The sequence below is a fragment of the Sapajus apella genome, unplaced genomic scaffold, assembly GCF_009761245.1.
Source record: "Sapajus apella isolate SASKATOON/1434 unplaced genomic scaffold, GSC_monkey_1.0 scaffold175, whole genome shotgun sequence".
Lineage (NCBI taxonomy): Eukaryota > Metazoa > Chordata > Mammalia > Primates > Cebidae > Sapajus > Sapajus apella.
The window spans coordinates 1,165,463-1,184,246 of NW_022437115.1; the positions used below are offsets into that span (position 1 = coordinate 1,165,463).

The window sequence follows — 18,784 nt, forward strand, 5'->3', positions numbered from 1 at the left end:
AGCAGTGAGGGCTGCAGGTGTCTGCTTCTGCCTCAGCCACCTACAAGGGAGCCTGGGGGAGGGGCAGGCACTGCCCCTTCCTCCCCTCTGGCCTGGAAACCTCCAGAAGTTTCCAAGAGTCATGGCTGCCCAAGGCTCCTCTCCTAGTGCTCTGACTGCAGAGGGACCTGGCCCCAGCACACAGCCACCTGGGGCCACCAAGCACTGCTTGCCGCTGCTCTGCTGAGCCTCTGGCCCCCTCCCCGGCGGCCTAGGTATGAAACCCACAGAGGGTGGAGGCAGAGCCAGTCCTGAGGCCAGCGGAGGGAGCATTATATCCCGTGTACCCACCTCCCTTCAGGTCCCAAGGGCCCATCTGCAAGGAAACAGCACGTGGAGAGCAGGGGGCAGTTGGAGGAAGTGAGTCACAAGGCCCCACGGCAGCAGGGGGAGCCCAAGCGGTCACAGCAGAGCAGGAGCTGGCACGGGACCCCCTCTCTCTGGCCTGCCCTGCCCACCACTACCCCAGAGTCTCCCACCATCCTGGGCAAAGGGGCTGACAGCGGCCAGGCCTGGGGGCAGGGGAGAGGGCAGGAGGGGGACCACCCGTGTGGGCCTAACAGCAAACAGAGAAGGTACCCGCCCCTCCTTAAAGCCATCGTGACCCATGGGGATAGCAGGCAATTATGGGAACCACAGGCGTGGCGGACTCATGGCCTTCGGGTCGTGGAGACTGGGGCAGGTAGAGACCCAAGGGAAGGGGCCCAGATAAACCCAACTCATCCTCAGGGCCTAGCACAGTGCCTGGCACACAGGTGTCTTTGGTCAATTAATTGAAAATTTTTTTTCTGGTCAGGCAAGATGGCTCATGCCTTGTAATCCCAGCACTTTGAGAGGCGGAGGTGGATGGATCATGAGGTCAGGAGTTTGAGACCAGCCTGGCCAACGTGGGGAAACCCCATCTCTATTAAAAATACAAAAATTAGCCCGGCATGGTGGCGCACGCCTGTGATCCCAGCTAGTCAGGAGGCGGAGACAGGAGAACACTTGAAGCTGGGAGGCGGAGGTTGCAGTCAAGCTGAGATTGCGCCACTGCACTCCAGCATGGGTGATAGAACGAGACTTTGCCTCAAAAAACAAAATGATTAAAAAAAAAAACAAAAAAAAACTTTTCCTGTTATTGTTAGAAAGTAAAAAAGAAGAGGCCTTAGTCCAAAGGGGGCCAGCAGGGCTGCCACACCTGGTGACTGAGTCACTGGAGAGAGGCGCCCCTGCCCTCCAGAGCCCAGCAATGAGTGCCAGTGACCAGGATGGCAGGGAATGGCCACTGAGACCCTGGCCACAGGGCTCAGGCACCAGCAGCCAGTCCCTGACTGCCCTGAACCCTTCTGCACCCCACACAGCCAGCAACGGGGAATTCTCTGGCTCCCCCAGCACTCAGCACAGGTTCTGCGGCCCCCACCCCATTGCTTCTGGTGTCCCCACAGCTTAGGTCCACACACGTTTCCTCTCCCTCCTCTCATCAGGACCCCTCCTAAAACCCTGCCTCGACCCAGCAACCCCACTCATTCCCTACCCAGCCCAGAGCAAGCTTTCACAGCATTTGTTTTATTGTGTTACTCTCCTGATTGAACCTTCTGTGGCTCCCACCTCCCTTAAGATGGAGTCAAACATGCCTCATCCTGGCCTGCAGGTGCCACACCCTCGGGCCCAGCTGCTCTTACTGGCTGCCTTCTGCCACCCACGGTCCAGCCCCGGGAGACCCTTTTCTCACAGACTCGTCATGGATGGTAAGGCCTCAGGGAATCCACAGGTGCTGTTCCTCCCCTCTGCCTCACCAGCTCACTGTCAGCTCTTCCTGGGACCCGGTCCCCCAGGAGGGAGGCCGAGGCTCACACCAGCTCCTTCAGGGGACCTACCATGCTGTCCTCCTCGTCCCGTGGCGAGTAGGCAAGGGTGCTGGAGGAGGAAGGTGTCCTGCAGTGCTGCTTATAGGTGTTGGTCCCGTCGGCTGCAAGGCAAGAGGGCTGGCGCCTGAGGGGTCTCTCTCTGAAGATGTGGGGGAGGTGGAGCCCGTATTGGACACCCAGCCCTGTGGACCCCCGTAGCTCACAGCCCTCCCCAGGGCCAGGCAGGCAGGAAGCCATGCAGGGATGATGCAGGGAAGCTTCGGTTCCCTCCCAAGGTCAAACCAGCGCCTGGAGCGTGGCCGCTGGGGTCAGCCTACACCTGGACAGTCCCAGCGCTGAGCCCGGCAGGCCCTGCCCCTGCCCCTGCCCTGCCTACCCTGGGCAGGGTCTTCTTTCAGAAGGGCCTCTACAAGCTCCCCCACACCCCAGCCAGAGCCAGCTGAGGCCCATGGCTGACACCAAGCCATCACTCTGAAGGCCGCCTGGCAGCAGCCGGAGGTGCCATTTCATTTGACTCTCAAGGTGTCTCTAACAGGTGAGTTCTCTGACAGCCTCCACTTACAGAGGAGGAAGCTGAGGCTGAGGTGTTGGGCTGGTATGGGAAAGGGCTGGGACTGCATCCTGGTGTCTCTGGCACAGCCAGGACCAGGAAGGGGCCCTAGCCTTGGTGGCCTCCTCTGGGGCAGGAGCTGAGGTGCCCTCCCTCCTCTTGCCCACATGTCACCCCAGCTTGGCCAGGGCCAGAGGGCAGGGCTGCCCTGGGAAGGGCTGGTCAGTCTACGTGGGAGCCAGAGAGAGCCACCTCCTGGCCTCAGGACCAGCCAGGCTCAGATGTCACAACCAGTCGTGGGCTTGAGATTGAGGCCTTAAGAGGCTGCCCTGTGACTGGGCACCTGTGGGCACCCTGCTGCCTGGTTTTGCCCATCCCTGCTGCCAAGGGGCCAGGTGCAGCAGCTATGCCATTCCCCATCCTGGGCGCCTTCCACCATGTGAAAGTGGCCAAGGGGTTTGTGAAGGTAGATAAAAAATTAAGGCACCATTTCTTGGGGGGTGGAATTAGGGGTGACATTTATTTTTTCCTCCAAAGGAACCATCCAAGAAAAAAAAAGAGGGCCCTTGTAGAGCCCCGAGGGGTCACCAGCACCTAAGAGGTGCTGGTGTGAACAGGTGTCCTTGGCGGCCCTGTGACTCCATGGCCAGGTTTATCAGAGGAAACCACGGGAAAGCAATTAAAAAGCTAATTAGCCACTGGTGTGTTTCTGCAAAGGGCAGAGTGCCAGAAAGGAGAGAGAACAAAGTCACCCCAGAGCCCCCGCCCTGCCCCCCGGGAAGGAGGCCACCTCTGCACTGCCACATCCTCGTGGCCTCCCTGAGCTTAGTGCTGGGGTTCAAAGTGCAGCACGCTGGTTCTTAAGGGGTAGGACTGTGGAGCAGGGCAGGGAAGCTTCAGGTTTCCATTGTGTACCCTGCCCAGCGGTCATGTGCAGGTGAAGATTTACTGGGCTTGGCTTGGTGGCTGATGCCTGTAATTCCAGCACTTTGGGAGGCCGAGGCAGGAGGATCACTTGAGCACAGGAATTTGAGACCATCTTGGGCAACATGGCGACACCTCATCTCTACCAAAAATTACTTAGCCAGGTGTGGTGGTGCCTGCGGTCCCAGCTACGTGGGAGGCTAAGATGGGAGGGTGGTTTGATCCCGGGAGGCGCAGGTTGCAGTGAGCTGAGATGACACCACTGCACTCCAGCCTGGGTGACAGAGTGACACTCATCTCAAAAAAAAAAAAAGACAACAGATGTGCGGGCCTCTTCCACTCTCTCCTTTCCTATGAATATATATATTTTTTCTATTCTTTGTTCCTCTAGAGATCCTATGAATATTTAGCAAGTGCAGCACTGGTACTGAAGTCCTAGGGCCAAACTCCAGAGAGGACCCCTGGGCACACAGGACCTTTGGAGGCTGGCCAGGAGCCTGGGACCGTGACAAGGACAGGGTTGTGTGGTGGTGCTGGGGATGTCAGGGCAGCCTCCCTGGAAGGGACAAAGAGGGCAGGGGAAGAGGGCACAGCACAGTCACGAGGCGCAAGGAGCTGGATGTCCGGCTCCTGTCCAGCCGGGAGGCCCAGGGCCGAGAGGCTGTTGAGAAACAGAGGCTGGGGCATTAGGCTGCCGACGCCCAACACCAGCCCACCAGGAAGTGCCCTTCAGGCCTTCGCAGGGTGGGTGTAGGAGTGCCCTAGTTATTCCCAGCCTGGGCTGGCCTTGGCTTAAGGGCTCACCTTTTGTGATGGTGGTGACGGCCGAAAAGGTGGGTCCGAAGGTCGTTTCCATTCTGGTCTAGAGGGAGAAGGGGGAGACCTGGCCTCGTCCCCAGACAGAAGGACACGCACATGTGAACCCCACTCACATGCTTAACACGTGACCAGGCCACTCCGTGTGGCACTCACATGCCCGGGCAACACACACACAGCACCGTTCCCCAAGACCCGAGCTAGCAAGGGGCTTGTACTGGGAGCTCTGCAGGCAGCACCAGGTCCCTATGGATGCTGGGCATGCAGAGAGGCAGACCCTTACCCCGGTGGTGATGTCTTGGGTGGGGAGGTTGGTGGACCCCCCGGAGAAGCGATTGTAGCGGGCACTCTTGCCCGAGCTCATGCTCTAAAGAAACATCTAGGGTCCTTGGGCAGCATCTCCTGTGGGTGGAGCACAGATGAGGGGCCTGAGAGATGAAGCCTAGGCCCCCAAGAGCCAGCTGGGCTGCTGCAGGTGTGCAGACCTGCCTCGGGCCGCCGCAGCCGCCTTCCCCCACCAGCACCTTCCCCAACCAGCACCAGCTGGGGCAGGCCTATGGAAGGCAAAGGCGCTTTGGCCCCCACACACCCTGGGTATGCGCAGTCCCGGATGGCCACCCGGCTGTGTCACTATCCCTCCAGGCTTAGCCCTTCTGAACTCCTGAAGAGCCCACCCAGCTCTGCCTCTGAGGTGGAAGGACCCCTGCCTGGCTCTCTCTACTCTTCTGGGTCCTAAGTCACAGCCAGTCATTTCCAGGCCGAATGTCCCTGTGGCCAAGGCTGGGCCTTGGTGGATAGGCCCGGGGTACGGCCTACATGGCAGGACCCAGTCACTTGGGGACCAGCTAAGACAAGATGAATGTGTTTCCTGCCACGGCAGGCGTGGTCACGACCCAGCCAGCACCAGGCTGCGGATGGAGAGACACCGGCCACACCCTAGAGAAAGAACCTGCAAGGTGAAGTCACTGGAGCCCAACTCCGCACAAGCTGCGTGCACGGAGGAAAACATAGGTGAGAGGCGGGCCTGCCCCTGGAACCTGTGAAGGTCACCCACAGTCCCAGGGAGCTGGGGAGGAGGGGAATGGAGGCTTAGGGGCTGGAGGCAGGGAGAAGGCATGCAGGAATCACCCTTGGCTGCGAAGGACCCCACCCATCCCAGCTGGGATGAGGCCCAGACAGCCTGAACTGCAGGGCTCTGTGACTCCACACGGGAGGTTCAACCCTTCTAGGAGCTCCAGGTTGGCTCCTGCCCCACGGGAGCAGGGAGGGGATTACCCGCAGCCACTAGGAGACACTGACCTACAATTTACAAACCCATCCGCTAGCTGCACTGCAAGCTTCCAGGGCCCCAGGGCCAGCTTCGAGCCCTGCCAGTGACACCTGCCTGGGGCCCAGGTGGCCAGGACCCTAGCAGGCACTCCCCCCAACAGGCTGGGCTGGCCCCAGTGCCTGTTGCTCACAGTCTCACAGTCTGGGAGAGCAAGTGTCTTGTCCCTCACTCTGAAGTGAAGTGAACAGAAAGGCATGCAGGGCCACGCGCAAATCAGTCAGAAAGTCCCAGCTGGCCTACAGCAACTGGGCCACGGAGGGAGACACCACCACAGGACCTGTTGGGGGGGGGGGGCACAAGACCCCACTGAGTACCAGCTGAGCGGGAAGGAGGGAGGGGGATGGAGGAAGGGGCCGCACTGCATGGGAGGCTGCTTTCCAGTTCACTCGGGTTCAGTGTTCAGCCCCAGTTAGGGACACGGAGGTGGGCAGGACGCTGGGCAGGAGACCAGCGAAGAACTTCTGTGTCCCGCCCTAAGGCAAGATCCATCCCCCTCCACCTCTGAATTAAGCAGGATGCCAGAGGCCTCCTCTCATCCCAGTGCCCAGGGGCTGGGTTTTGCAATACCAGTTTCCCCAGCAGGGAGAGGATCCCTCAGGCCACAACTAGAAAGCACTATAGCTCAGAATGCCCCAATGGCTTGGATGCTGTCCTGGGGGGGTGCCCTGGCCCCTCCACCCCAGGAAGCACCTCTTTTCCCACCCCACAGTCATTGAGGCTGTCGGCTGGCTGGGCAGGAAGCTGTCAACCAGAGTGCGAATTCCCCTCTGGTTCTTTGGCCTCTCTGCCCTCCAGTTCCCAGTGCTGGGGAAGTGGGGGTGTGTTTCATACAAGCAGCCTCTTTCCAAACTGGGAAAAGCCATGAGGGGCAGCTGGATGTGGAGACAGGGGTTTCCCCATCCGCCCCCCTTCCTCTCCCTTCCAGGTCCCCACCAAGTCTGCCTGAGGACCGCGTCCTGCCCACACCACCTGCCTCTCCAACGGAACCCATGCTGGATGCTCCAAGGGGATTTGATCTTTGAAAGAGAGAAGTGCTTAAGGAAGCACAGCATCCACCTGGGGAAGGCCAGTGCTCTGTGACCTCAGGGATGAGGTGCGTGGGGCAGCACTGTGCGGAGGGGAGGGACAGGATTGGTCTCCCACCGTCCCCTCCACCCTGGGCCAATGCAGGGCAGCCCCTCCCTGACCTCACCTGAGCCTGGGATTCAGGCCCAGGGTCTTTGTCCACCCCACATCCACACAGGAGGGGTTCCCGGGGCCCTGGAAGCACCCACTGTGCAGTAAGGAATTGGAGGTCTTCTTCAGTCCCTCTCTGCCTCCACCCCAGACCCGCTTCAGCAAATCCCCCAGGAGCCCTCCCCAACAACCCCCAAGCTGGGCTTGGAGGGCTCTGCTGGGGCATTGCCCTGGGGGCATGTGGGATGTGAACCCCCACCCCTATCCCCAGAGACACACCTGGAGGGGGTCTGAGTCAGGGGTCACTGCCCACTTGGCAGCAGCCCTGGGGGGCCCTGCTGAGTGGAGGAATTGGGGGTTCCAGATGCAGCTCCCTGCTGGAGCCAGACCTGGCCTTAAAGTAGCTCCTCTAGCAGGTGGGGTGTGTGAACCCAGCAGGGGGTGGGTGTGCCCATCAGGCCTACCACTGCCCTGGGAAGTGCCTGGGATGGTTCCAGAAGTCTCTGCCTGGTCTGCCACAGGACTGTATATGGCTGGATTGCAGCCAGAGCTCTGAGCACGGCCCCTGGCATCACGGAGCCCACCCAGGGCACCCACAGACTGCCCGCCCCAGCCTGGCCCCTGCCTCGGCCCCCTGGCCCAAGCCCAGGCCGCTAAATTCTGTAGAAACAGTCCTGGTTGCTATAGCAAAGCCACACGCACTTCCGCGGCTGTTCCCTGCCGTCCCTTAGAACGCTTTTTCCATCCCAAATAGGCAGGGTGTGACGTCGAAGGCCCCTGGGGTGTCCCTGGCCTCTGCCTGCCTTGGTCCTCAGAATCTCCTCAGAACCCCAGCAGGCCCTGGTCTGAGGTCAGCTCCGACCTCCCTTCCCTCTTAGCACCGAGGCCCAGGACCTCGCCCCCCTCGCCTGTCCCTGCCCACCACACCCACAGCCCCAGCTCTGCAGAGGCCTCTGAACTCCTCCCCCAGCTCTGTCTCTACTGCATCCACCCAGCCTCCAAGCCTGTCTTGCCCTGGCCAAGCCTATCCAGTATCCACAGCTCCCTCTGCTGCAGGGAGGGGGTCCCCCCAGCTCAGCCAAGGTTTTACCCTGACTTCACAGTAAGGGTGCGTTTTGTTGCCCCTCCAGCTCCTTGGGAGCTGGCAACATCTCTCAGTCCTTTTTTTCCCTATCTCACTGCTATCTATTGTGTGGGGACCTGGCTGGCCCAGTCCGGGTGAAGTACAGAGGGCTTCCTGGAGGACGAGGCTACTGGCATCCGGAGTGGGGAGAGTATTCTGGGGCACAGGAAGAGACCCAGCTTCAGCCCGCTGAGCTGGGGAGTGTTTCTGATTCTGATACAAATCACGTGGGCCTCAGACTCTCGGAAACAGGTCATGAGCTTTGCCCAAGAGCCAAGGGCCAGCAGTGCCCCCGCTCAGCCCATGCGCCCCAGTCCTGGGCTGTGTTCTCATTTGCTTCCTGTGTGGCTTGGTCTCTCAGGCTCCCTCCTTCCTTCTGCCCTGCAGCAGCGGGGAGCTGACACAAACATCAGCCAGATGTGGACCCGAAGCGGCAACAGGAACACGAGGTCAGAGACCACCAGACCTACTCTATCACCCAGCGCCCTCATGCCAGCTGCACCGCCACCTCCTTCCCCACACTGTCCCATGCCCCTCAGTCCTGGGCCTCTGTGCGGCTGCCCCCCACTTCCCACCTGGGTGCCTGTAGGGTTGGGTCACCTCCACCCCAAGTTTCCAGGCAGCTGGCCTCCTCCAGCTGGGGGTGTCCGGGTGTGCACGTGACCAGCCCCAGCCTCCAGTGCCCACTTTCCCCTTTCACCTGCCCCACCTGGCTGCACCCTCCTCCTCCAGGGAGCAAGGCTGGGGACGGCGGGGGAATCTATCGAAGGCCAAGGGGTTGGTGGGTCCCTCTCCACAGGTTCCTCCTGCATGCGCCACACCGAGTGCCTGGTGAAGTCCCACAACAGCTCTCAGCCTGGGCATGTGCTGGCCTTCTCTACCTGCCCTCCCTGACCCAGCAGGGTGTCTGTCAGGGAGACGGTGTGACACCATGGACAAGGCCCCGGGCACTGGGCTCAGACAGAGCTGGGTTCAGATTCCACTTCTGCCACTTCACAGCTATGTGTCTGGGCAAGCTGCCACCCTCCCAGGCCTCAGGCTTCTGGAGAGAGAATGGAGTAGAGCCAGACCCCTGTCTGGAAGGAGCCAAGAGAACACGCACCCGTCGTCAAGAGTAAAGGCACAGCTGGGCGGCCTGTAATCTCAGCACTCTGGGAGGCCAAGGTAGGTATATCATGAGGCGAGAGTTCGAGACCAGCCTGGCCAAGATGGTGAAACCCTGCCTCTACTTTTAGTACAAAAATTGGCCAGGCGCAGTGGCTCATGCCAATAATCCCAACACTTTGGGAGGCCGAGGTGGGATCATGAGGTCAGGAGATCTAGAACATCCTGGCCATGGTGAAACCCCATCTCTACTAAAACACAAAAAAGTAGCCAGCACGGTGGCGCGCGCCTGTAGTACCAGCTACTCAGGAGGCTGAAGCAGGAGAATCGCTTGAATCTGGGAGACGGAGGTTGCAGTGAGCCGAGATTGTGCCTCTGCACTGCAGCCTGGCGAAAGAGCGAGACTCCGTCTCAAAACAAAACAAAACAAAAACTAGCCAGGCGTGGTGGCACACACCTGTAATTCCAGCTACTAGGAAGGCTGAAGCTGAGAATTGCTTAAACCCGGGAAGTGGAGGTTGCAGTAAGCCGAGATCGCACCACTGCACTCCAGCCTGGTGAGAGAGCAAGACTCCGTCTCAAAAAAAAAGAGTGAAGGCACCACAGATGGTAGCTCTGCTGAGTGGACCATGGAGACTGAGGAAGGCGGAGAGGCCACCCTGGGACACAGCCAGCAGTCCGTGTTGCGGTGACCATAGCCCCATTCCTTCTGCTTCCCCCATGGATGCCACACACCCAGGAGCCCCGGCAGCGCCTGAACCAGTCCCATGCCAAGCTGGGGAGCAGCTGCATCCCAAGGCCAGGCTACCCATGTCTCCTGGCCAGCAGGTCCTTCAACTGCACCTTCTTCCTTTCCCCAAACCACTCATTCCTATGCCCAACCAGCTGGCCGAGAGTCCCACCACAGGGTGCCAGGTCCTATGCAGGAGGATGGGGACGTGTGATGGCTGAACACGAATCTGACCCAGGAAGAGCTAGGGGCCTGGTGGGGGACACAGGCAGACAGATGTGCAGGAGCCCCATCAATCGCCACTCCATCTGCCACAGGCACTTTTCGGTGAGTACCAAAGGCCCTGAACTTTTCCATTCACTTCCAGAAATATGACACTCAGCACCAGTGAGCCACGGAGAAAGTCACTTTATCAGAGACCCTCAGGTTGGGGCATCCAGTTGGGGTTCCGACTCCTGGCCTCTGCCCTCCATCGGCCAGGCTGCCCAAACCACTGCTCACCCTCAGGACAAAGGGCCCAGGGCTTCTCCGGAGAACTATAAATGCCCAGAGCAGTGAAGTCAGGATATTCACAATAGAGAGGCAGAGGCACAGGGAAGGGGCCTAGGAAGGGAGAGGCCCCAAGAGAAGGAATGAGGAAGAGGGAGTCTCCTCCCTTAGGGAGGGCTAGTGCCCAGGAAGAGGTCGGAGGGGCGGTGAGAAAGGTGGGCAGACAGGCTGGGGCACCATGAAATTCCTCAGCAAGTGAGAGGCCCCCCACTCCGAGAGCAGGGTAGGATCCAGCAGGCCCCTGCTGACTCCAGACTCAACCCCAGATGACCACTCTGGGCTGGCTCAAGGCAAAGATGCCTTGACAGCTGGACCCCTGTGGGGAGTAGGAGAGGATGCCCTAGCCTACCTCTCTCCTGCTTCCCCAGTGAACTCCAAAGTCTTTGGTGCACACACAGAAGGCTCTTTACCAGACCTAGATCCGAAGTGCCTCTCCAGCACTTCTTCCTCCAGGCCACTTGCCAGGCATCCTGTGGACCTGGTCTGGCCTCATCGACTTCACCTCTCCACTTGCCAGTGCTTGCTGGGGCACACCAGGCCCCTTCTCACCCTAGGCCTTTGTACATCTGGCTCCCTCTGCCTGGAATGCTCCTCCTGCAACGTCCCAGGACTGGCTGCTTCTCCACCAGGCTTTGGTTAACGGCAGCGCCGTCCCAACCCCCAGCCAGTACTCACTTTCTCAGCACCCTGTTTCTTTCTTTCACAGCATATACCGCCGCTCCCTATGATTCTGTCTATTGTCAATCCCTCCACCCTGTCTGTCTAGACCAGGGACTGGGGGAGTTGGCCCGCAGGAGACATTTGCCAATGCCTGGTGACTTTTGTTATCGCAACTGAGGAAGTGGGGGTGTTTACTAGTATCTAGCGGGCAGGAGCTAGGCAGGCTGCTCCACATCCTACAATGTTCAGGGCAGCCCCTCGCAGCAAAGAGCGACCCGGACCGCGTGGTCGATGGTGCGGAGGTTGGGGAACCCTGCAGCAGACGCCGAGCTCAGGAGAACTGGGACGATGTTCTCCGCAGTCTTCCAGCGCCCAGAACAGTGTATGGCACGCGGGCGGCTCGTGGAACGCAGGAAGAAGGAATGAGTAAAGAACGCGCGAGGACAGGACGGAGCGAGCGACGGACAACCGACAGGCGGACGGACAGCGACACGGACCCGGACCCCGATCGTCTCAGCCCCGCCCCCCCCGGCCCGATCCCTCGCCTCGCCTAGATCTCGACGCGCCAGATCCCGCCCCACCGCGCGGCCCCGAGGCGCAAGCCCCGGGCCGGGCGCGTCGCGGGGACACTCACCCGCCCGCGGCCACCTGGGAGCCGCAACGCCGCCAGCCCGCTTCATGATGCCCCCTCGGCCGCCGGCCGGGAAAGGGACAAGCGAGCCGGAAGCGCCCGACCGCTGCGCCCGCCGGGACTTGTAGTTCCCAGCCTCTCGGGGCCCGGGCAGCTGCCTCAGGCGCGGCATTTCTAAAACTACGACTTCCGGCGGCCCCGTCGTCGCAGGGCGGGATTGGCGGCTTCAGAATCACTCTATGTTGCAGATCGAAGTCTTATTGGTTATACTTATCCGTCACTCACGGTTAGGCTTCACGGACTCTGCATAAGGGAGGTGCTTCAGGTCTGGGTCCGAGAGACCGCCTCCAAAAGAAATGCCAAGGTACGATTGGTGAAAATAACACGGTAGGAAGTGGAGCGTATCAGCTGCAATAAAAGGCGGGCACTTCCGCCAGGAATTGCCCAATCACAGAGGTGGGACAGTTTCTATTAAAGCTTGAGCCTGGCACGTGTCCGTTCTTTTGGGGTCGAGCGTGAGGTGGTGACTGTATGTTTGACTACACCATGTGCTACTAACCAGGGAAGAAATGGGCTACGAACGTATCTTTGAGGGCCGGCCGAACGCTGCAGGCTGGCCAGGTCCTCGGGCGTCCAGCCCTGGCCTACGCTCCACTTTGTCCCTGAGCGTTTAAACGTTACTTCCTGAATCTCAGACCCACAGCTTCTTGCAGGTAAGACTGGGCCAGGCTTGGGTTCCCCTATTCTCCGAGCCTGTGATGAACTGCTTTGACTTCTGACACCTCGTATGAAAACTGCATGTGCAGTCTGATTATTTTGCAAAACTGAGGCTTGGGAGTGCGCAATCCTGTTGGGGAGGGGCTGGGAATGGAAACGGGTGTTGCCCGAAACGGGAGAGTGGGGACTCATGTCTACATTTTGGCGCTGTCTTACTTTCAGGTTTCATCGTGAGCCGGCTGCAAATTTTGAACCTAAGTAAACCTCAGTCCGGAGGGCCTAGTGGTAAGGTGGGCGCTGTGTTTATCTGAAGTACTTAGCAATAAAACAAAGGCAGTGAGTTGATTGAGTTTTCTCTCCAACGTCTTTAAATCCCTATGCTTGCACCCCAGGGGTCTGGCTCTTCCACTGGCAATCTTGGGAAAGTGTAGAGACATGAAAACGGAAGTCATGTTACCAGTGACTTCACAACTCTTGGGATTGCCTTCTCCGTTTCTGCCTGTGGTTTTTTTTGTTTTGAGACGGAGTTCCGCTCTTGTTGCCCAGGCTGGAGTGCAATGGGGCGACTTCCGCCTCCCAGATTCAAATGATTTTCCTGCCTCAGCCTCCCAAGTAATTGGGACTACAGTCATCACACACAGTTAATTTTGTATTTTTCATAGAGACTGGGTTTCTCCATGTTAGGCTGGTCTCAATTTTCCGACCTCAGGTGATCCACCCGCCTCAGCCTCCTGAAGTGCTGGGATTACAGAACAGGTGAGACAGACACTCCAGAAAACACAACTTTATTCACTAGGACTGAAAACAAAAGGCTTGCAATTAAAAGGCCAACTTTAGTGCAAGGTGGAGCTTATTTGGAAATCACAGACCTCAGCTGTGGCGAGGCCGGACTGGCAGTTGCCCTTTTCTGGCGTTTATGTGATTTCCCACATTCTATCACAAGGCCACAGGCATCCTCCGAGGTCACTGAGGAAGACCCTGCTGCTGTTTGAGCCAGAGCCTCCTAGAGGGTGGGCTGGGAGCAGCTCCCAGGACATACAAAAGCACAATGTGATTAGCAATGAAGCCGTCTGTCCCAGGCATGGGCAAGCATCCTCCTCCCTTACCTGCCTGAGCAGCCTGTGCAGGTGAACACATGGCTTTTCTAGGGGTTTAGGCACTGTGCATAGTGCCAGCCCTGGCCCAGCCTCACCCAGGCATGCCCAGGAGGGGGCAGCAGAGCACCGTAGCAAGGTCTGTCCACTTGGTGCGCACCCTCTGTTACAGAAGACCGCTTTTCCGTGGCGGCCAGTGCCCAGGCCATGGGCTCTCAGAAGCCCGCTTGTTGGGACTGCTTGCTGCTGGGAGGAGGAAGGGGCAAGGCTTGACCTGGGGCTCCTGGAAACACACTCTGGCATTGGCCACAGGGCAACAAAGTCAGAAGGGCCTGGAGACCTGCAGCTTTCTGGAGGCTGGGCAGCTTCCTCCGGAGGACTGAGCTCAGCCAGGTTCAGGGGTGGCAGCAGGAAGCCCTGCGACCTTCCCTGTTAACATAATCATGCAGCCGGAAGCGGGGCTCGCTGGGAGCCTTCATGGAGCGCTGCTTCAACTCCCTGCAGAGCGGGGGTGACAAGGGGACACGATGGCATGGACTCCAATAAGAGGGTTCAGGCGCTGGGCTGGGGGAGTCCTGGTAACCACCAGGACTTACTTTGCCATGGCTGTGAAGGCCAGGTCCACGTTGAGGCCCGTCTTGGCGCTGGTCTCCATGAAGGGCAGCCCATACTCCTATAAACAGCTGCTGCCAGCCAGGTGGTGGCCTGGCGGGGACAGCCTAGGCTCCACAGCCTCCAGGAGCACCCTCTCACCACCCCCAGCCCTGACTCACCTTGGCCAGCTTCTCCCCATCCTCCCTCTTCACCACACGCTCATGGGCAGAGTCCACCTGGCCCAGGTACAGGGTCTTTGTAGCAGCCAGCCCATGGTTGGCCCCTGCCCCCTCACCTGCCCTGCGGCCCAGTTAAGGACTGCCGGGTCTCCCACCTTGTTCCCCAGTAGCATGAGCGCCACGTCGTGCTGGGCGTACTCATGGATCTCGGTCAGCCAGGCCTGTAGGGGGCAGCAGACCAGGCTGGGGCTCCCTGCACCGCTTGCCTACTGCCCCAGAACCCTGGCCCACCAGGCTATACTGTAGAGGGCACCTGTCTTCATTTTATCTCTTTTTTTTTTGAGACAATCTTGCTTTGTCATCCAGGATGGAGTGCTGTGGCGCAATCTTGACTCACTGTGACCTCTGCCTCCCAGGAACAAGTGATTCTCCTGCCTCAGCCTCCTGTGTGGCTGGGATTACAGGTGCACAGCACCACACTCAGCTAATTTTTGTATTTTTAATGGACATGGGGTTGGCCAGGCTGGTCTCGAACTCGACCTCAGGTGAGCCATCACGCCTGTCCAGGATACCTGTCTTTAGAAGTGATAACCCCTGTATACTACGTAGGGGCGCCCATCTTACAGGTTCCTTACACACACAGTCCCGCTGAGGGAGCTGGAATGGCACTCAGGTCCACTTGAGCCCCTCCTGGCCCAGAAGGCTGTCATTCGCCCTCAGCCTCTCAGCAGGGTCCTTTGGAACCCTGATGCCATCTGTACCAGAAGGAGGTTAAGGTTGGGTCAGGCCCTTTTGGAGCCCTTTCACCACACCAGGAAGGCCACTGACCTGGATGTTGTCGAAGGAGGCCTTGTTGGTGACATCGTAGAGCAGCAGCAGAGCTGGGGACAGGGCAGTGAGGACATCCACCATCACCTGCACCCTCAGGTGCTCAGACCCCCTCCCCAGCCCAGGTGCCCAGGGGCTCACCATGAGCGTCCCGGTAGTAGGCGTGGGTAACACTGCGGAACCGCTCCTGACCGGCTGTGTCCCACATCTGCAGCAACAGGCGCTGGTCAGGCTGTCCAGCCCCTCGCTAGTACCCCTGTTCCCCAGCTTGCCCTCTGCCAGTCACCTCACCTGCAGCTTCACCTTCATGCCATCCACGTCCAGAACTTTGTTCTGAAACAGAACCAGCCAGCTCTGGCCCCACCAGCTTCACTGCCACCCCACGCCCCATCAGAGTCTCTTGGCTCTCCTTCCTCCTTCCCATACCCCAGGACCTTCCAGGTCCAGCCCAGCCCCTTCGGGCTTCCCTGTGCCCCCTTGAGCCAATTTGGCCTCGTCCACACCTGAAAGTGCAGATCTCTCCCTCTGAACCTCTTGTGCTGACTGACTTGAACCCCACCACATGGCTGCTGCAGTAACTGACAAGCTACAATGCCTCCGCCTCCCCAGTAGCTCTTTTTTGCTAATTTGAAGGCCTCTCAGGATGGCTTGAGCCCCAGAGTTCGAGGCTACAGTCCTCTGTGATCACCACTGCACTCCAGCCTGGGCAACAGAGTGAGACCCTGTCTCAAAAGACAATCTGTTCTTGCTGGGATTGTCTTCTCAAGGGCTGCACCTGGGCCTGTCTGAACCCAGGCAACAACCACAGAGCCCAGCACTGCCTGGCAGCCATTGCTCCTGTGTGCTGGCTGGCAGCGTCCCCAGCCGGGCCCTCCCAGTTAAGTACTAGACTTGAGGCAGGGAGTGGCTCAGCCCCAGTCCCATCTGCTGAGGTGGGGGCAGGGGGCTTCAAAGCCGCAGCCTGAGGCCCTGGGCAGCTGGAACGTTTGCCACCTCCCTCAGCCTGAGCTGCCGTCAGAGTGCTTCTCAGTCTCCCAGGAACCAGGCAGGACCATCTGCTGGGCTGGGGAGGACACCGCCTTCCCTGGCATCCTGAACAAGGGTGCGAACCAGATGGCCTCACCTCTCACCGCCCGCCCGAGAGACGGGAGAGGTGGGCAAGTGTGGACCAGACAGGACTGGCCTGACCCCATGGGGCACTTCATTCCTCACTCCCTCCAAGAGGACTTGAGGATGCCTGGAGCCCCCCAGACGGGGTAGAGAACAGTTCCCCAGACTGGAGAGAGCCCCCTTTCCTGTCCCTGGAACAGTCTTCCCTCCATCCTCCCGCTAACCGGCTCTAATTAAAGGGTGAGAAAAATGCAAATTTAAGATTTGCCGAGAACACGCCAGCACCTCAGCACGAGGAATTCAGGCTGGTGGCAGAGGTGGGGGCCTCCTCACCCAAGGGCAGGGTCCTCTCCCTGAGCAAGCCCTGGAAACACTGTAGCTCAGGCTCTGCGGGGAGCATGTGTTTGTAGGGCCGGGCAAGGCCTCCTCTGACCCACCCCTTGTGGGTACCAGCATCTGCCTCCCCCAAGGCACAGGATATGATCCCTGGGTAGTGCCAGCCCTGGCACAGGGCAACAAATTGCTTGTGCAGCCACCAGCCCAAGTGTTCGGAGGTTGAGGTGGGCAGCTTGGTGGCTAAGGCGTCCCCCCTGAGGTTCAGGTAGCCCCGCTGGGAGCTCCTGCCTCCTGAGCCTGTCGGTACCATGTGGTAACAGAAAACCGGCTGCCCGCGGACACTGGCAGGACTCAGTGGGCTGATGTGGGGCCAGGCGGGGGCCTCCACTCACCCGGAAGTCAATGCCTACTGTGGAGATGAAGGTCCCTGCCAGGAAAGCGCCGTCCTTGAATCGCACCAACAGGCAGGTCTTCCCCACGCCTGAGTCCCCCACCAGCATGACCTAGGACAGGCGGGAGGGTCAGGGGAGCCTGTTCTGCCCGAGCTGACCTGGTCGGAGGGGGCTGCAGGTGAGGGGCAGGAGTGGAAAGAGGCGGCCCAGGTCTTCGGGCTTATGGAGCCCGGGGGAGACACCGCAGCCAGCGACCCCAATGGCTTGGACACCCAGCTTCTGCCACTGGAAGGCTTGGGCCGCTCTGTCCTTCCGCACAGTGGCCATCTCAGTCAGTGGGGAATGAGGGCGGCCACCCCATCCCGCACCCTCCCTACCGTCCATATTCTCCGACGGTGGACAGCATGCTTCATCTGAGGCAGGGAGCAGGTGGGGTGGCAGCTGGGGACATCCTAAGAGACTTGCGGGGGGCCTCTGTCCCAGGGGCTTCTCCACATCCCAGCAGGGACATGACCCCAGCAAGGCTCAAGAGGAATTTGCTCCGTTAGAGTTAGATCTCGACCTGAGGAAGGACCTGGGCCGAATCTGAGGATGGGGAGGGTGGGGGTGGCGAGGGGGCAGTCAAGGCCCTCTCCCCAAAATCTGTGATCCCAAACCCAAAGATGGCCCTCCCAGCCGCCTGCCAAGTCCACATAGCCTCTGCCTTGCTCCAAACCTCTTCCCCCAGCAAAAAAAAAAAAAAGGCCCACAGCTCCTGGGGTAAGAGAGGGCAGCATATGGGAAATGATGAGACCCCAGGCAGGGGCTAGGGCATTAGGGCACGGGATGCGGGCACTGATGGTCGCGGGGCCCCTTGTACCGCCATGCCGGCTGGGGCTCGGGGGTCAGGCCCCGCCAGCTGTTGGATACCCTAGACCCGGGCTGGACAGCTGTGTGTATGTGTGAGATGCACCATGCCAGCCCCATGGGGTGCCTCCCGTGTCGGCTCCGTGCCCTGGGGCCGCGGGCCCTGCACCCCCTCTCCGACCCCCAACCATTGGCTCAGACCGGGCGCCACCTGCTGCGCGGGCCTGGGGGGCGGGAGCCTGGCTCACCTTGAAGGCGACGTCGTAGAAGTCGCCACCGCTGCCAAGAGAGGGCCGGCCGGGCTGCGGGGGCCCGTAGGGCGGCGCGTCGGAGCCGGGGCGCGCCGTCCCAGAGCGCGCTGGTTGGGGCCCGTTGGCGGCGGGCAGCGTGGAGGCAGCGGGGGCGCTGGCCCCCTTGCTCTTGGAGGTCTTCTTCCTGGACATGGCGGGCAGGCGCTCAGTGTGCTGGCGCTGCAGCCGTCGCGCCCCAGGCCGTCCCGTTCCTCGCGCCCACAGAGCCCGACCCGGACCCGAACCCTTCCCCCGGCGGCGGCAGCGGCATCATCCCGGGCACCCGGCTCGCGCCCCGCCCCCGCCGCCCCATGGGCGCGCAGCCACTCAGGCCCGGCCTCCCGCCGCCACCGCCAATGCCGCGCGTGGGGCGGGGACATGCAAATACATTCCACTCGGGGCGGGGTCAGGAGGCCCGGGCCCCGCCCCACCCCCAGCCCACGACCCCTGTCCCGGTCTGCCTCGGGGGCTGGAGCCGGCTGTGGGGTGGCGGGACTAGGCCAAGGGGCACCCCAGGATCCTGTATCCCTTCTGCTGGCTACACAGCACCCTAGCTCGGTGATCCCCAAACTGGTCTGCCAAACCAGGGGGAGGAGGTGTCCTGAGATGTGGGTGCTGGGGCAGAGGGCCCACATGGACATGGACGGGCACCTCGGGCTTCTGTCCCCTCAGTCCCAGAGCCTGCCGCCAGGCCCACTGCCCTTCACTGCTCCGTCCCCTCCAGGGCAGGTGGGTCCGGGAAGCTCCAGCACTTGCTTGGCAAACACACCCGGCTGCTGGGGCAGGCTCCTTGGGCTTGGGTGACAGCTGGTCACTGAGAGGACACAGCGGGCAGAGTGCTGTCCCCCGAAGCTTCTGCCGCTGTGCTGGCCTCGGGATCCGGGGACAGGGGAAGTTGCTGTGGCAGCCAGCCCCC

The 18,784-nt window shown here is 60.4% G+C and overlaps 2 protein-coding genes, 1 long non-coding RNA gene and 1 other non-coding gene across 9 annotated transcripts in view; 2 read left to right on the forward strand and 2 right to left on the reverse strand.

Moving 5' to 3' along the window:
- Positions 1 to 11,602, reverse strand: part of TRAF7 (TNF receptor associated factor 7) — a 19,523-nt gene extending 7,921 nt beyond the window's left edge. Inside the window, exons 1-4 of one of the 4 annotated variants that reach the window (XM_032268118.1) lie at positions 11,486 to 11,602; positions 4,463 to 4,581; positions 4,168 to 4,225; positions 1,899 to 1,990 (exon numbers count right to left, since the gene is read on the reverse strand). In XM_032268118.1, the coding sequence (XP_032124009.1) occupies positions 1,899 to 1,990; positions 4,168 to 4,225; positions 4,463 to 4,543 (231 nt within the window). In that variant the 5' untranslated portion in view covers positions 4,544 to 4,581; positions 11,486 to 11,602. Of the gene's footprint in view, positions 1 to 1,898; positions 1,991 to 4,167; positions 4,264 to 4,462; positions 4,582 to 11,485 lie in introns of those variants that run through there. The other 3 variants (XM_032268119.1, XM_032268120.1, XM_032268121.1) reach the window with 3 other exon arrangements.
- A 369-nt stretch (positions 11,603 to 11,971) lies between these two features.
- LOC116542909 lies at positions 11,972 to 12,544 on the forward strand. Its single transcript, XR_004265405.1, has 2 exons — positions 11,972 to 12,195; positions 12,422 to 12,544. It is a non-coding gene; the product is annotated as an uncharacterized LOC116542909 (long non-coding RNA).
- LOC116542960 lies at positions 12,233 to 12,315 on the forward strand. Its single transcript, XR_004265421.1, has one exon. It is a non-coding gene; the product is annotated as a small nucleolar RNA SNORD60 (small nucleolar RNA).
- Positions 12,545 to 12,967: 423 nt separating the features above from the next.
- RAB26 (RAB26, member RAS oncogene family) lies at positions 12,968 to 18,174 on the reverse strand. 3 transcript variants are annotated; one of them, XM_032268122.1, is made up of 9 exons: positions 17,827 to 18,173; positions 16,733 to 16,843; positions 15,186 to 15,227; positions 15,036 to 15,102; positions 14,895 to 14,947; positions 14,222 to 14,287; positions 14,067 to 14,123; positions 13,890 to 13,966; positions 12,968 to 13,791 (listed from the first exon to the last, which is right to left on the reverse strand). In XM_032268122.1, the coding sequence occupies exons 1-9, from the start codon at positions 18,019 to 18,021 to the stop codon at positions 13,689 to 13,691; spliced, it is 771 nt and encodes a 256-aa protein (XP_032124013.1). In that variant the 5' UTR covers positions 18,022 to 18,173; the 3' UTR covers positions 12,968 to 13,688. The 3 variants fall into 3 exon arrangements, with proteins under 3 accessions (XP_032124013.1, XP_032124014.1, XP_032124015.1); XM_032268123.1 differs by lacking the exon at positions 14,222 to 14,287; XM_032268124.1 differs by lacking the exons at positions 14,067 to 14,123; positions 14,222 to 14,287 and having other exon boundaries at positions 17,827 to 18,174.
- Between the last annotated feature and the right edge of the window lie 610 nt (positions 18,175 to 18,784).

Coding starts and splice junctions, on each gene's coding strand:
- RAB26 (XM_032268122.1), bottom strand. CDS start 18,021: ATGTCCAGGAAGAAGACCTCCAAGAGCAAGGGGGCCAGCGCCCCCGCT. Junction 13,967..14,066: donor ATGGGGAGAAGCTGGCCAAG/GTGAGTCAGGGC, acceptor AGCTGTTTATAG/GAGTATGGGCTGCCCTTCAT. Junction 13,792..13,889: donor GCCTTCACAGCCATGGCAAA/GTAAGTCCTGGT, acceptor CCCGCTCTGCAG/GGAGTTGAAGCAGCGCTCCA.